This window comes from Typopeltis vanoorti, chromosome 3 (genome assembly GCF_054136105.1).
Source record: "Typopeltis vanoorti isolate ZY-2024b chromosome 3, IOZ_Tvanoo_1.0, whole genome shotgun sequence".
In the NCBI taxonomy this organism is placed as follows: Eukaryota; Metazoa; Arthropoda; class Arachnida; order Uropygi; family Thelyphonidae; genus Typopeltis; species Typopeltis vanoorti.
The window spans coordinates 140,250,417-140,268,294 of record NC_143551.1 but is presented as its reverse complement, the minus strand read 5'-3'; the positions used below and the strand labels follow the sequence as shown (position 1 = coordinate 140,268,294).

The 17,878-nt window shown below is 34.7% G+C and overlaps 1 protein-coding gene across 2 annotated transcripts in view; it reads left to right on the top strand.

The window, feature by feature from the left end:
- Positions 1 to 17,878, top strand: part of LOC150108608 (uncharacterized) — a 49,256-nt gene that overhangs the window by 7,018 nt on the left and 24,360 nt on the right. The window contains exons 1-2 of one of the 2 annotated variants that reach the window (XM_090416070.1): positions 926 to 1,066; positions 9,719 to 9,930. In XM_090416070.1, the coding sequence (XP_090272196.1) occupies positions 9,733 to 9,930 (198 nt within the window). In that variant the 5' untranslated portion in view covers positions 926 to 1,066; positions 9,719 to 9,732. Of the gene's footprint in view, positions 1 to 925; positions 1,067 to 9,718; positions 9,931 to 17,878 lie in introns of those variants that run through there. The other variant, XM_090416069.1, reaches the window with a different exon arrangement.

The following is a 17,878-nucleotide window of genomic DNA, read 5'->3' as shown; positions in this document are numbered from 1 at the left end:
TAGAAGAACATCAGTCTTATATTCAGTACCTTAAACCTGAACAGTCTGGACTTGCAGAACATGCCATCTTAACCAGACATAGAGTTCATTGGAAAAAGACAAGACTCCTTCACAAAAGTCGGTTCCTCATAGGCTTTATAAAGAAATAAATATATGAAACTTTACTCCACTCTCCTAACTTAAGCAGATCTGATGGTTTACGTCTATCCCCTTTATGGGAGATAGTATTTTACAAATCAGCTAATCTTTCCTAACTTTTAATTGTATATATAGTTTTTTTTTTTTTTTTTTGTTAGGAAATTTTATTTACCTTTTTAGTTATTTTACACGAGCTACTTAGGTGGCGCTTTTTGGAATTGTCAGTTATTGTTTAATTTGAGCTTAAAATGTACTGAAGATGCCTTTGGCACACAGGCGAAAATTATACTATTAAAAAAATCTTTTTACGTGAGATTTTCCTTCATTAATTTTGTATTTATATGTCTACTCACGGTATTCCCTTACTAAGGGTTTCTTTAGGATTATAGACACAAATATCTCATTTGTGTTCCAGTTCCCTATTTTGATGGTTGCCCATTCACTCTTCTTGAAACTGCCTGCGAGTTAAAAGATTCTCTTTAACTGACACGCAATGTTATATTTATTATTATAAATTTTTTTCACCAATGATTCTTCTTAAATTGATAGTGCTTATCCTGAATTCTGCTGATGTTGAGTTGGAATTTATTCCAGTAGCTGACTTTTCATTCTTTGCTCTTGTTCTCTTACAAAAACAGCAGTATTGTTTAGCAAGGTGATGCTCCAACTGGCATGGCATTCTGTCTTGTTGTATCAACATCATGTTGGTTTAAGCCAAAACAGAACACAGTTTGGTTGGCTAAGTCCGAAATTCCAGCCCATTCTCTTTTTTTACTATCTAGGTTGAGACCTATTAACTGAGGTGCATCACAAGAAGGTGAGTATTAGATATTAGATCAGAAGCCCTGGTTGATTCTGTGCATTCCTTAAAGGCCATTTGGAAGTCTTCTCTGTTATCTAGCTTTGACCCTCAAGCAACCCATAAAAAGTAAGTCCACAGTTTTGATTTTATGAAGATTTTACAGTATTGCTATATGTATATTTTATTCCTGAATACCCTGTAACAATGATGATATACAAGTATAAAAATCAGAGTCATATGTGAAGGAAATTCTGATATTATTGTTTTGGTAACTTTACTTCTTCTCTCTTTCTGCTCTCATATGAGTTATTGTGTCCTTTTTGTACCATTTCATTATTCCATATTGTTGGGAATTTTTTCTTCATATTGTATTTATAAATTTCTATTCTCTTAACTGATTTGGCACTTTTATGTAAGTTATCTATTAGTAGGTTCTAATAGATAAATGGAAGAAACCAGTCAGATATTAAAGCACGAATAATCTTGGCCAAAAAAGCATTTTACAACATAAAATACTTTTATGTTGTAAAATGTTCATTTTACAACATAAAACAGAAGAAACATTTTTATCAGTAAAGGACTGGTAACCCAGCTCAAAAAAAAAAAAAAAAAAAGGCCAGTGAAAACATACATATGGAGCATTGCATTATATTATTGTGAGGCCTGCACGCTAACAAAACAAGACATCAAAAAGTTGGAGACATTTGAACTTTGGTGCTGGAGAAAGATGATGAAAATTAGTTGGACAGAAAAAAAAAGTAATGAAGTTCCAAATATAGTTCATGAAGAGCAGTTATTAATGAACCACATCAATAAGAAGAAAAATCCTAATTGGACACCATCTGAGGCATGGGGACTGATTACAGAAATAATGGAGGGGACTGTAGAAGGAAAGAGGCCATGAGGCAGACCAAGAATTTCATATATAATAACATAATAATGCTAACTGGCACTAAGAGTTATGAAGAGATAAAAAGGAGGTCTCAAGATAGGATGTTATGATGTGTTGCTCTAACTAACCAATCTTGGGATTGATGCACCAAAGAACAACAACTAGGTTCTACAGATGATAGATATATTTCATGTTGCTCAGCAAATGAAACAGTATCTTTTTAATGCCATAAATTGGAGGGATATTACTTTTGATTGTTTCATTTGACAGGCAGTATGAAATTGCTTTTAATTATATCATGTAATATGATCAAATAATTTTGTTAATGTATTTTAAATTTAGAGCATCTTTATCCTTTCCAGTAGTATTGCCATAGCTTTAATTTTTACTATAAAGTGCTTAAATAAAAAATAAGTTATAAAAGATTTCCATAGAAAAAAATACATCAGTTAAAATTCATATTTCAAAAAAAGAAACTTATGTCACATACATAGTCTTTAATGGTAGAGGTGGTAGTATAAAAAAGAAAGAGAGAGAAGTGATAGGCAAGAGCATCTCTTGCTGCATAACTTAGGAAGTCCTCCGTGTTAGTGTTTAACTTAAGTTTTTCAATTATGATTTTGTTATTTAATTGTGTAGTGTACATTATTTCATTGTTGGAATAACAGTATATTCCCATCCTCGGAATTTTCTGTTGAAATTCTCAGAGAAGCTATACAGAGATATAGGACAATGATCTGCCATAACTTGCCACCTATTGGTGAGAGTGATCATAAGGTCTTGACCTGGGAGGTGGCTAAAGGTGTGAAATTTGTGATTAAGACAGGGTATATGTGGAATTACCGTACTGGCAAGTATGACAAGCTTAGGAGATTGCTTGGATCAGTGCCATGGCATGTACAACTGCAAGGGCTGGACGTCGATAGAGCATGGGAAGTGATCAAAGAGCATTTACAGGAGGTTATGGCTGATTGTATACCTAAGGTCCGAATAGTGAAACAAGGAGGGGTTAAATGGATGAATAACACCATTAAGCTTGAGCTGCAAAAAAAGAAACAACTATGGAGGGAATTTAAAGAAAGGGGTGACCTGCAGGCACACGAACGGTATAAAGTACAGGCCAGAAGGGTAACGAGTGTGGTAAAAACAGCAAAAGCCGATTATGAAAGGAAACTAGCTATGCAAGCAAAAGAGAATCCCAAACAGTTCTTTCAATATGCTGCAAGCAAGAAAAAAACTGTACATGGCAAAATGATTTTAAGGAATGACGATGGTAAAGAGTTCACTGAACCAGTCGATATAGTGGAGTTACTGAGCGCGCACTTTGCAAAAGTATATCATCCAGGTGGTGACGTTGAAAAAATGAAGGAACCATTAGTTTATATGGGAATTGTGATGAATGAAGTGGAGGTGAATAGTGTATTACAGAACCTTAATGTGAATACATCTGTGGGATTGGATGGTATACCGGCACGGGTCTTGCATGAAGCGGCTAATGAATTATCAGTGCCCTTGACCATGTTGTTTAATCTGAGTCTCAGGTTTGGCTTAGTCCCGAAGGCGTGGAAAGAGGGGAAAATAGTTTCACTGCATAAAGGAGGATCCAAGACTATGGTTGCTAATTACCGCCCGATCAGCATATCAGGAGTCGTTGTCAAGGTCTTGGAGAAAGTAGTCAAGGGAAAAATACAGGAATGGATTGATGAAAATGAGATACTGTACAGAGGACAGCATGGCTTTGTGAAGGGTAGATCATGCCTCAGTAACTTGCTCAAGTTTTATAACAAGGTGATGGTTGAACTGGATAAGGGAAATGGGTTTACAGTGATACTGCTGGACCTGGCAAAGGCATTTGACAGGATACCACATGGAATTCTAATCCGTAAACTACAACATATGGGAATGGATATAGGGTTGGTGAGATGGATAGCTGGGTGGTTGATGGAGAGATATCAAAGAGTAGTTTATTCAGGAGTAGAGTCCAAAAAACGGCCTGTGACTAGTGGTGTGCCACAGGGTTCTGTTCTTGGACCACTGCTGTTTAATCTGTTCATTAACGATATAGGGAAGGGTCTAAGTGGGACAGTTCATTTGTTCGCTGATGATGCAAAGTTGGGTAGGGCGATAGTGAATGCAGAAGATGTCAAAGTCTTGCAAGATGACGTAGATAGATTGGAGTTCTGGACTAAGGAGAATGGATGTCAATTTAATGTGACAAAATGTAAGGTTATGCATTTCGGAGTGAAAAGATTAGCAGCAGTATACCACATTGGTGGAACTGTACTCCAAGAGATTGATGAGGCCAGGGACTTGGGAGTGTTGGTGGATAGGGAGATGAAGTTTAGGGGGCACATTGCGAAAGTAGCTAAATCAGCTCATCAACTCACTTGGTTGTTGAAAAATACCTTGACGAGCAGAGAAAAACAAGTTATTGTACCTCTGTACCGAGCCCTGATAAGACCTCATCTCGACTACTGTGCCCAGATTTGGTCACCTCGGTTCCTTCTTGATGGGGAGGAGGTTGAGAGGATCCAGAGGCGAGTGACTAAGATGATAGCAGGTCTATGGAATACACCATATGAGAACAGGTTGAAGATTTGTGGGTTGCAGAAACTAGTTGATAGGCAGAAAAGGGGAGACATGATTGAGACATTCAAATTGCTAAAAGGATTCTATAGGATTAATTCAGATGATATTTTTGAGATCAGGACTGGTGGTGGGAGAACTAGGGGACACCCATGGAAGCTGGGCAAGAGGGTGGTTAGCAGGGGTGTTAGAGCTGGGTTCTTTACTTTTAGAGTGGTAAATGAGTGGAATAAGCTGCCAGAGTCTGTTGTGGGTGCTATGACAGTGAGCGAGTTCAAGGCAAGGTATGATAGATACTGTGAGAATGTTGAACAGCTGCGTGAACATGATGTTTAGGGCCTCCCTCGATGAGTCTAAGGACTCCTGGAGTAGCCCGTGGTAATAATAATAATAATAATAAAAACTTTATCTTAAAGACTGTGGCTACAGTCTTTAAGATACTATACAGACTGGATTAAGCTGCTCTAAGACAACCTAAACTTTTTTATGTCAATCCTATCTACAAGAAACTAAAAGCTATAATACATTTAACTGTCACTGGGCTAAGGGTTAGATAATTTGGTGCCCTTGCTCTAGTGAATTTCAGAGCTATCGAAAGTCCTGTCTTATCACCCAGAAGAAAGATGCTATTTCTCTCCCAAGTCAGACCATCCTTAGAATATTGTTCTCACATTTGGGATAGTGCACCTAAAACCTCCCTAAGAATCTTGACTTATGAGATATACAGAAGAGGACATTCTGCCCAATAGGTGCTATTTATACATTATTATTTTTTGTTTAGGTACTTTTCACTGAACTAGCCACCACCACCACCACCACCACCACCTTTCTTCCATTTCCTCCAATCATGTAAGGATACAAGCAGCCACTCATCACCATCCATCCACAGGTTGGTGGGTGGATGGATGGAATTCAACTTCATTAAATCTGTGTTTTTTTGGAACAGCTTTCCCCATATTGTTTTTCCCAGCTTTTTAAGAACCTTGTTACTAGGTTTCTACTTTTACTACTAGGTACAAGGATCACTTGTCTACACATGGTACTATACTGTTATAGGTTTTGTGATTACTTCTCTGTGTGGTTAATATAAAAAAATACAAAAAAAAATGATTTAATTGATTTACATATCAGCATAATCAGTGGTGAGCTATAAGGGGCTCGTGCGAGCTGTTAAATTTTTCTCAAATTTGCGAACTCCTTGTTCTTCTTGTTTACTTTATTATTTTTTCAAAAAAAAAAAAAAAAAAAAAACATAATTTTTTGATATATATTAAGCAGCAAACTCATACGGTAACCTAACAAAAATTAGTCTATTCGGCAATGTATAGATTATTTGGAATTATTGTTTCAACTCCTCTATAACTCCTCTTCTCCCTTCTGGTAGCCAATCATACGGTAAAACCAGTAGCCAATCAAATGTTCGTAAAACTGTCATCAACGGGTTGTTCCACTGGACATTAGTTCTGTGTTCGTCAGTACACTGATGTATAACAATTGTTTGTGTTTAAAATTTAAAAATAATAATATATTTAAAAACTGTATATTCAGCAAATTTTATTTTTATAATTGTAAAAGTATTTTTATCTGTGAAACATGAAAAGACAGTCAAATTTATTAAATTTTTTTGAGAAAGAAAAAATAATGAAAAGTGATTCTGCCGATTCTACTGCAGTTGAAAATGAAGTCAAAGATAAAGTTGAAGATAATATGCACATTGATTCAATGAATATGCAACAAGTTGGAGGAGAAAAAGAAAATCATTTACCTGATTGCTGGAATGAGAAGCAAGCATCGTATTTCAAAACACAGTATAAGTGGTTAGAAGTTAAAAATGGTAAATTAGGATGTCGTGTTTGTTCAAAATATAAAAACTTAGGTGTTGAAGGAGAAAAAAGTTGTCACCTATCAAAGGAATGGGTAGAAATGAAAATAGAACCGAATGGAAACACTACAGACTCAAGAACCGCATCTTTGCGTAAAAAGCTATCCAAACATAATGAATCATTTGCTCATAATAAAATTATAAAAATAAATGAAGAATGTGACAAATCTATATTACCAAATTTAATTGACAAACTAAATGAAGAGAAACCGACCAATGTGTGATTTACCAAATTTAATCGAGCTGCAAATTAAAAATGGTATTGATCTATGATTATCATTGCATTCTAGATTCTCAGGAATTAGAATAGTTGAATATATTTCTAAACAAATAAAATTAGAAATATTCTCCAAAAAAAGAAATATTCTCCATAGAAAAAAAAAAATTCTATAATAGCAGGCAAATCGACAACATTATCGAAAATAAGTGTTTTAGTTATTCACGTACAAGTTGAGCTCACTGAACCATGTATGATTTTTGTAGATCTTGTAGAACTAGAAAATACCACCTCAGAATGTATACATGCTACTATAATTGCTACTTTAAATTCATATGGATTTTCTGATGACTATTTAAAAAATCATCTCATTGCATTTTGTTCTGATGGAGTTAGTGTGATGTGGGAAACAAATCGGGTGTTGCAATCAAACTTCTACAAAAAATTCCCAACATTGTGATTTGGCATTACGTAGCTCGTCGTTACAATTAGCATTAGGCGATTTGATAAAAAAACATTAAAGAAATAAATCATTTTGAAATATTTATGGATAAATTATATGCTTTTTATCATCAATCACCAAAAAATCAATGAGAATTAAATACGATTGCAAAAGACCTTGGTATCGAAATTTCAAGGATCAGTCGTGTGTTTGGACTATGATGGACAGCTTGCAGTTTATGAATGGCTCTTGCTGTGTGGAAAAATTACCCAGCTTTATGCAAGCATTTTGCATCGAACGATAAATATAAGGGCTTTTTAAACCAACTTCTCAATTTGGAATTTTTAAAAGATCTAGCATTAATGATTGATATCCTACAGGAATTATCATATCTGTCAGAAGCTCTACAGAGTTGCAATATAAGTATTATAAGGGCTAACTCATTAATCATGCAAACAATTAATGCAATTAATGATTTTAAAAATTGTGTAGGTAGGTTCTTATGAATCTAAAATTGATACCATGTTAAAATCAAAAGAATTTGAAGGAATAGAAATTGAAAGCAAAATCAGATTTCACAAACTACCACGAGAAATATTACTAAACTCTCTTATAATGTCTTTAAAGGATAGATTAATGCAGCAAAGTAATTTTAAACTTAAAAATGAAAATTATGAAGATTTGGAAGATGAAGAACTGAAAAAAATTTTAAATGTGTTATCCTGAAACATGGAATAAGTTATGTGTCCATGGTTAGAAGGAGAAAAGAGAATAAGATCTTTAAATTTTATTTTGAAATATGAAATTAAAATTAATGATTTTAGAGATTTAGTGGAAATGGCTTTGACTGGAAAGTTACAAAATGAAATTCCCAGCATGGTGAAAAAAAGCCAAATTGATTATGGCAACAATTGCAGTTTGCAGTGCTGAAGCTGAACGAGCTTTTAGTGTGATGAATAATATCGTGACAAAGTGATCTTCTCTCACTATAAAACATATTTCAGATTTAATGACAATATGTATAAATGGGAAACCTTTGAATAAATTTAATCCGAATCCCTGTTTCAAATCTTTTCTAGAAAATCATCGCTCGGCTATAGATCCTCCTAGAAGAACACAAGATGTGAAGGAGGAAGGAAATAAAGTGTGGCAGCTGTTGTCATAAGTATTTCCTTAAAGTAATTGTTTGTAAATATTAACCTGTAAAGGAGTTGTTTTTTTCTGAGTAAATGTGCACCAGACAGTGAGTTCTTTTTTTTTTTTCATGTGAAATCTTCTCAAAAGTAATTTTATTAAATAAAATATTATGGTTACTGCTATTACCATTTTACAAATAAGAATTCACTTTTGGTAATCACATATAAAGAAATAGGACTATAAAATAATGCCCCTTGATTGGTATCGTTGATTATCACTTGAAGGATAAAAAACAAAAGAGAAATATAATGTATTTCAATATTCTCGTGGAAAGGCTTAGACGTTGGTTATACATTTTTACTAAATAGCTTAAGGAAATTACAATGTTTACCAGAATATACATTAAAATCAATTTTAATACACTTCCAATATTTCGGCAATATGACGTTGCATTTTCACAGGAACTTAAAGACAAGACACATGCACGCAAGCACAACAAACAGTAAATGAGGACGAAGCAGGAAGCTATTCTTTCTCCTAAAAGTCCTGATGGCGCTCCCTAGCAGGCAATGTTGGTATTCTTGGGCGATTGGGCTGAAGGTCTTCTGATGTAGGTTTCCCAAATTTGCATGAGACTGCCCCAAATTTGGGAAACCTACATCAGAAGATCTTCAGCCCAATCGCTCAAGAATACCAACATTGCCTGCTAGGGAGCGCCATCAGGACTTTTAGGAGAAAGAATAGCTTCCTGCTTCATCCTCATTTACTGTTTGTTGTGCTTGCATGCATGTGTCTTGTTTTTAAGTTCCTGTGAAAATGGCAGTTGTTGCCGAAATATTGGAAGTGTATTAAAATTTATTTTAATGTATAGCCTAGTATACGTTGTAATTTCCTTAAGCTATTTAGTAAAAAAGTATTTCAATATTATTGTGTTTAGATAATATTTATTATATTATTTATAGATTGTTTGTCATAAAAACTTCTATAGCAAACAAAACAAATTTATTTTGTTTATAAAAAATGCAGATTATTGCATATGTGCGATTATAAAAGATTTTATTCTTATTATATTTTGATAGTTAAAAAATATTTTTCTTATGTAAGATAAATTAACATAGATGATTGTGTGGAAATATTTCTGTTTAGATCATGAAATATTTGTTTAAAAATGATAGGCTTTACAGGTAGATTGTTCCCTCATACTTTTTGATTGGCATTTGCACACAATTCGTATTAATAAAAGTTTTTGTGTGAAATACAGCTTTTTCTTTGCTCGACGATGTGAGCCCTTTGTTAAAATTTCCATAGCTCACCACTGAGTATAATAATGAATAGATGTAGTATGGAATCAGTTTATTTATTTATTGTTGAGAATAGAGGTAAGCTAAGCTTATAGCCTCCATCATGATCAGATGTTAATATTTTTTTAAGATCCTTGAGGGAGATCACGGATCCAAAGAGTACCAGAGAACTTTTCATGTGGCAAAGCATGAATCATATTTGCAGATAGACTGTTGCCAAACAAGAAATAACTGTATCCATGTATTTGCTTAAAATTGTGTTGATTATCATGATTTATATCAGTATATATATAATCAAGTGTTATTTACCTTCTTTTATAGCCTTATGTATTGGTATGTTTCGTCCACTTCCACAACTTTACAAATCTACATCAGTCCCACTCTTCAGAGCACTAAGTAATACATCTACAGAACCTGTGCAAACATCTAGTGTTCCAGTTAAAAAAAGGCCTTATTCTCCTTTTCAAAATACAGCTAACACAGCAGAATTTGCTCTTGCAAGAATTGATGACTTGCTGAACTGGGCAAGAAAGGTTAGTATTTTTATGTTTGCATAGTAAATACATCATTAGTGATGTACTCTGTTTAAATGTAAGGATAATAATCTTTAATTGTTGATTTTTGGTGCTGGCAAGTTTGGTTTCCTGCCCTCCCCTCTTCCTTCCTCCAGAGATTCTGAAAAAAATTTATTGTAGTACTCCCCATTATTTCAAATGACAATAATAAGTTATCATTGGAAGCTACCTAAACACTAAACTAGCTGTATACAAGACAGTAATTAAACAAATTTTCACTCATGGATCTGACAGCTGAGTTAAAAAATAATAAAAAATAAAAAAAACCCCTACAGATATGAGGAAAACTACGAAAGTGAACAGATGGGTGACATCATTGTCAGAATCATATTAAAAATGGAGATATTGGAAGGAACTTGGAATTGTTAGTATTAAAAGGTATGAGTAGAGCTAATCTCAGGTAATATGATTACTTACATGGAATGAAACGGAAAGATGAAAAGTTGGCAAAAACAGTATTTAATGCCAGAATTGCAGGAAAGAGACCCAGAGGCTAAAATGTGAGTGGATTGATGTAGATAGAAGTATTTTAGAATATTAAAATATAAGACCTGACAATATTTAGAGTACTGATAGATAACAAATTAATTTGGAAGAAAATTGTCAACAGGAAGGTAATAATAAAGTAAATGCTTTGTGTTGCACATCATAATATTCTGTATATTCCTAGAAAGTATATATCAGAAATTTGATGATGATAATAACGATGAAATGCATTAATAAAGTCTGCTTTTCTGTTATTATTTACAAGTTGCTACTGTCATCATCATAATCAAATTCCTGATATGTACCCTCAAGGGGTGTACAGGATATGATAGTACTGCATGAAAAACTTACACCATTACTAACTTCCTATCTACAATTTTCCTCCAAATCAATCTGTTATCTGTCAAGACTTCAAGATTATCAGATCTTATATTTCTATCTTCTAAGGCACTTTTTACTGTATCAATCCACCTATATCTTGGTCTTCCTCTGGGTCTTTTTCCTGTCAACTCAGCAGAGAACTCTTGTTTTGCTAATCTTTCCTCTCCCATTCTGTTTAAGTGACCACACCACACCACACCACGACCTGAGATTAGCTCTATTAACACGTTCCTGGATGCTAACAATATTAAATTCTTTCCTAATGTTCTCATTTTTAATATGACATTGCCACTGATGCCATCTGTTCAACCCTCTAATCTTTCTCAGGACTCTCATATCTGTGTCTCTAGTCTTTGGTCAAGTGTTTTGTTTCTAACCCAGCTCTCAGATCCATAAGTTAAAATTGGTTTGAACACTGTCTTGTATACAGCTAATTTAATGTTTTGACTAATTTCTTTCTTATTCCATATAAATTTATTCAGTTGACTTCCTACCATACCAGCTTTATTGATTCTGTTGTCTATTTCCATATTTAATTTACCATCTCAATTAAAATTCATGCCTAATTAGCTGAAATGTTTTACTTGTTCTATTGGTTCTCTATTCACGATGCAGTTGATATTTTCAATGCTGCTTATTTTCATTGTCTTTGTCTTGTTATTGCTGACCTTCATACCAAAGTTATTACAAAAGTTATTCAATTTAGTCAGGGAATCCTGCAAACTTGTAGCAGATTTATTTAGAAGTATAACATCATCTGCATAGAGTAAAGAGCTGAGATTAACATCTCCAATTTCGATACCAGGTTTAATACCACTTTCCTTCATAATGTGATCCATATAGATAATAAATAACAGAGGGGATAATGTAAATCCTTGACATACACCAGATTTAACATAAAACCATCTTCCTGTACTTCAAGTCTAACTGCTGAATTACAACTCAAATAAAGACTAAGTATTGCTTGGTCTAATGCTCCATTGACACCATACAACTATAGCACTTTGAACAGCTTCTCTCTTGGCACCCTATCATATACCTTTTTCAGATCTACAAAAGTTAAAAACAGATTTTTGTTGTATTCCTACAATTTCTCAGCTATTTATTGTAATATGAAAATTGATCCTGATCAGTTTGGCCTGAATCCAGCTTGTTCTTCACCAAGCTTCCCTTACACAATCCTTCTCAACTGTTTCTCAAGTATACTTGAATAAATCTTACCAGGAACACTCAATAGGGAAATACCTTTGTAATTCTCACATTCAGTTTTATTTCCCTTTTTATATATGGGTGCTATGAGAGCTCTACTCCAATCATCTGGAATTTGTCTCTCTGTCCTGGCCTTCTGAACTATGCAATGCAGCCAGTGTAAAACTTTCATACCTCCATACTTGAGCATTTCTGGTCGAATATCATCTACTCTTGCTGCCTTTCCACATTTCAGGCTTTTTCTACTTCAAGTATCGATATGTATTCCTGATTGCATGTCTGTTGAGTGTTTTTTACTAATGTGTTGTCATCACTGCTTGTTTCATTTAGCAATTTTTTGAAGTAATTACTTCATACATCAAGGATATCTTTTTCACCAGTTTTCATGTCACCTTTATCATCTCTAATTCCTTTTATAGCACTCTTTCCTCGATTTCTGAGCTTTTTCAACAGCCTGCAGAATATTTTGCCACCTTCTTGATATTTATAAGTTTTAATAATGGCAAACCGTGAGCAGACATATAAATACAAAATTAATAACGGAAAAACTCACGTAAAAAGATTATTTAATAGTATAAATTTTGCCTGTGTGTCACAGGCATCTTCAGTACATTTTAAGCTCAAATTAAACAATAACTGACAATTCCAAAAACGTCAAAGTTGCTAGTGTAAGATAACTAAAAAGGTCAATAAATTTCCTAACAAAAAAAAAAAAATATATATATATATATATACACAATAAAAAGTTAGGAAAGATTAGCTGAATTATAAAGTATTATCTCCCATAAAGGGGATAGACATAAACCATCAGATCTATTTAAGTTAGGCGAGTGAAGTAAAGTTTCACATGTTTCTTTATAAAGCCATTTCATGAGGAACCGACTTTTGTGAAGGACTCTTGTCTTTTTCCAGTGAACTCTATGTCTAGTGATGATGGCATGTTCTGCAAGTCCAGACTATTCAGGTTCAAGGTATTGAATATAAGACTGGTGCTCTTCTGATGAACTTCAACAGTTTCTCACTAAGTTAAATGCATTGAAGGATTCTTCATTCCTTTACATAGTATGCATGAAGAAATTGGTGCTATGTTAATTCGTTTAATTTTTTTTTTTTTTTTTTTTAACAATGTAGAAATATCTATTAAGAAGCAAATGAGTGTTAGAAATACTAGGAAAAATGGTAAGAGTACTGAGCATGATCAAATGATTATGGAAAGATTTTGACAGCATCGAAGTGATGGGGTGAACTTGTTGGAGAGCAGGTGAATGGGTCAGGCTAAGTTACAACAACATGAGCAATGTTGTCTCTAATTTTTGCCAGCTCATGCGTGCATGAAAAAAAATTTTGGGTGCAAGTGATGCTTCAAAAATTCATGCTTCCACACATTGTTCTAATGTGCCAGAAAAATTTTAAAATTTTTCTGGCACATATAAGTTAAATGCACTTAATCCAAGGATCCAGTTTACCCTAGAAGTAGAATCAAATAAGTAGTTAGCCTTTTTAGATCTTCTAATTCTTTGCCAACCAGATGGTAACCTACATTTCTCAGTCTATAGAAAGAAGACTCATACAACCCATTATATCCATGCTGAATCTCATCACCATCCCAGTGAAAAGGCAGTAACTATTAAAACACTGGTTCATCGTGCCCACTCCTTTTGTTTTTCACACAATCTATTACAGAGAGAACTGCAATATATTACTTCTTCCTTTCTATCTAACGGATATAAGAATTCCTTCATCAAAAGAGCTATGAGTAGTTTGTCTTCCTCTTCAAATACAGAAGAAATAACGCACATTCATATCCCTTATGTACAAGGCATTAGTGAACATATAGCAGAAGTTTTAAAACCACTGAATATTTTTGTTGCCTTTCGACCATTCAGAAAAATCTCCACCTTTCTCACTTCTAAGGACAAGCTTCCACATCTTAATTATCCAGGTGTTTACCAGATTCTTTGCTCTTGTGGATTATCTTATTTCGGACAAACAGGAAGATCTGCCTCTATTCAGCTAGAAGAACACCAGTCTTATATTCAATACCTTGAACCTGAACAGTCTGGACTTGCAGAACACGCCATCATCACTAGACATAGAGTTCATTGGAAAAAGACAAGAGTCCTTCACAAAAGTCGGTTCCTCATAGGCTTTATAAAGAAATATGTGAAACTTTACTTCACTCGCCTAACTTAAACAGATCTGATGGTTTACATCTATCCCCTTTATGGGAGATAGTACTTTATAATTCAGCTAATCTTTCCTAACTTTTTATTATATATATATATATTTTTTTAAGGAAATTTATTGACCTTTTTAGTCATCTTACACTAGCTACTTAGGTGGCACTTTTTGGAATTGTCAGTTATTGTTTAATTTGAGCTTAAAATGTACTGAAGATGCCTGTAACACACAGGTGAAAATTATACTATTAAATAATCTTTCTACGTCAGTTTTTCCATTATTAATTTTGTACTTGATATTTATTTTCTATGTTCTTACCAAAGTAGTCTTCCCAGACTTTTGTGTAGCTAGTTTTACACAGTGTTTAGCTTTCTTACATGTGTCTCTTTATTCTCTAAGAGCACAAGCTGACTTATTTGTCAGGAAATTTTGATATGCTTTCTTCTTTTCCTTCACTGCCTCTTTAACTTCCTGTGCCCACCATGGGGTTCTGATTTTTCTATCCTTGCAGACAACCTCACCACATGCATCTCTGGCTGAATCAATGTTTTCTTCAGGATTTGCCACTGACTCTCCAAGGTTGGTTCCTGTTCTCAAACTCTTTCATTTTTTTCTTCAATAATCTTTGTGTATTTTAGTCTACAGTTTACATCTGAGAGCCACTCAACTTTTATTTGCTTTAAAACTTTCTCGCATGTTCTTCTTTTCACTATGAAATTCAATTTTATCATGCTGAAGACTAAATGGTGATCACTTCCAATTTCAAATCCTCTGCACACTCTAGCATCCTGCACCAGTGAGAAAACATCACTATTAACAATAGCATAGTCAATGAGACTTTTCTTATTCCTTGCCTCTTCTCTCCATGTAAATTTGTGCACATTTTTATGTTGGAAAATTGTGTTAGTAATAACCAGTCCATGTCCTGAGCAGAAATTCAACAGGTATTTGCCATTGTTATTAGCTTTGCTCCTTTCTCTAAATTTTCCCAAAATATTTTTGTATGTCTGACAATCATTTCCTACTCTGCTATTTAGATCCACAACAAGGACCAACTTTTCCTTTTTCATTGTGTCAGTTGCTCTTTCTAAAGCCTCAAAAAATTCCTCCACTTCTACTTAGTAGAACCTTCTGTGGGACCATAAGCACAAATAAGTCTCATTGTCCAATTCCCCATTTGATATTTGCTCACATCACTCCACTTGATATTACTTCTAATTCAAGACGATTAGTCTTGTATTTGTGTTCAATACTATAGTTACTCCTCCACAAAATTCCTCCACTTCTACCTTAGTAGAACCTTCTGTGGGACCACAGGCACAAATAAATCTTATTGTCCAGTTACCCATTCTCATATTTGCCCACATTAATCTACTTGAGACTGACTGCCATTCAAGAAGATTAGCCTCGTATTTTGTGTTGAATACTATTGCTACTCCTTTTCCTTGATTGTCATTGCCTGAATATAACATTTTGTATTTATTGCTCAGAGATTTCTCACCAGATTTTGTCTTTTTTGTTTCAGTCACCCATATTATGTTTATCTGGTACTTATCCAATTCCTTAGCTAGCTCCATTTCTTTGCCATTCAGACTTCTTATGTTGATAGTACTGATCTTGAACTCTGGTGATGAGTCGGGGTGTGTTTTTGGATTTGTTCCAGTAACTATCTTTTTGCTGTTCACCCTGTTTCCCTGGTGAAAACAAAACAACAGGGAGGCCTTGTTTAACCGGGCAGTGCCCCAGCCGGCATGAAATTGTGTCGTGTTGTACCGTCATTTTTTATTTTGGTTGAAACCAATATGAATACCATTTGATTGGCTAAATCCCAAATTACCAGCCTATACTTGTTCGTCAGTATCCAGTTAGATACCTAACAGGGTGCACCACGATAAGGTGAGGATTGGACATTAGGTCAGAAGCCCTGGTCAGTTCTCCACATTCCTTTAAAGGCGATGTGGAGGTCTCCTCTCAGTTATACAGCTTTGACCCTTAAGCACCCTGTCATCATACAATTATATTATTAATAATTTATATACACTCATTAGCCAAAACATCATGATCCACCCAGCTTGTTTCTCGCTAACCAGACTGCATGGATGGTTGTTGGTGGCATCTTGGTATGGCAATTGTTCTCATGGATATCAATGGGCCTTCTCATCCCCACTGAACAAATACCCTGACCTCTCATTCTTACCTGGGATTGTTTTAGACCAGGTATTGCCCTGCACGGTGACAATGTGGCCTGACGGATCCGGACTCTTCCACCAAGACAGTGCCCTGTGTCATCACAAGGTTCGCAGTGTGTGTAGGCATGGTTAAAAGACCATATCCAAGTATTCCTTCTGCTTGATTCTCCTGATAAGTATTCCAGCAAACATTTGCGGGATAATGTGGAATGCTGTATCCGTGGTTAATGATGGTGCCTTACTTGGTCGCTGACCTCCAGGATGGTATTCTGTCTAGCTGGTCCAGGATACCTTCTGTGGTCTAGTGGAGACAATGCCATAATGGGTGCAAGCAATTATCTCCCACAAAGGAGGAGTCTAACATATTCCTAGTTAGGAATATGTTAGACCTCTGTCTGTGTTTATATATATATATATATATATATATATATATATATATATATCTTTCACTCAGCAACACATATGAAATGCTGGAAATTCTGTAACAAATTTAGTGATGTGGTTGGTTAGTTAAAGAAAAGAACCAATCTGTTGTGGACTTGGGAAAACTCTGAGAAAGAATGTTTCAGACGGAGATGAATAGATATAAGATCTATATGATAAGTTGTTTAGGCAGGTTTGACGCCAACAAGGAAATGGATGTTGACCTGCTGCTCATGCTTTTACAGTTTTAAAGGAAAATGGAGAAATTATGTAGCCAGTGCACAACTGCAGCCTAGAAAATACCTGGAAAAGATGATGAAACATAATTTCCACAAGAAAGTGATTGAGATTGGTATGTGAGAGGTAGATGGATTAGAAGCAAGTGGGGGGGGGGAGCATCTGTTAGTAGATAGCAATAAACATTTTAGAGAGGTTTTTTGACTGCAGATATGAGAGTCTCCATTTTCCTTTAAAACTGTAAAAGCATGAGCAGCAGGTCAACATCCATTTCCTTGTTGGCGTCAAACCTGCCTAAACAACTTATCATATAGATCTTTTATCTATTTATCTCCGTCTGAAACATTCTTTCTCAGAGTTTTCCCAAGTCCACAACAGATTGGTTCTTTTCTTTAACTAACCAACCACATCACTAAATTTGTTACAGAATTTCCAGCATTTCATATGTGTTGCTGAGTGAAAGATATATATATATATATATATATATATATATATATATAAACACAGACAGAGGTCTAACATATTCCTAACTAGGAATATGTTAGACTCCTCCTTTGTGGGAGAACAATTAGGGTTGTGAACAGATGGCATCAATGGCAATATCATATTAAAAACGTGGATATTAGGAAAGAACTTGACATTGTTAGCATCCAGGAATGTGTTAGTAGAGCTAATTTCAGGTGGTATGGTCACTTAAAACAGAATGGGAGAGGGAAGATTAGCAAAACAAGCGTTCTCTGCCAGATTGGCAGGGAAAAGACCCAGATATAGGTTGATTGATACAATTAGCAAAACAAGTG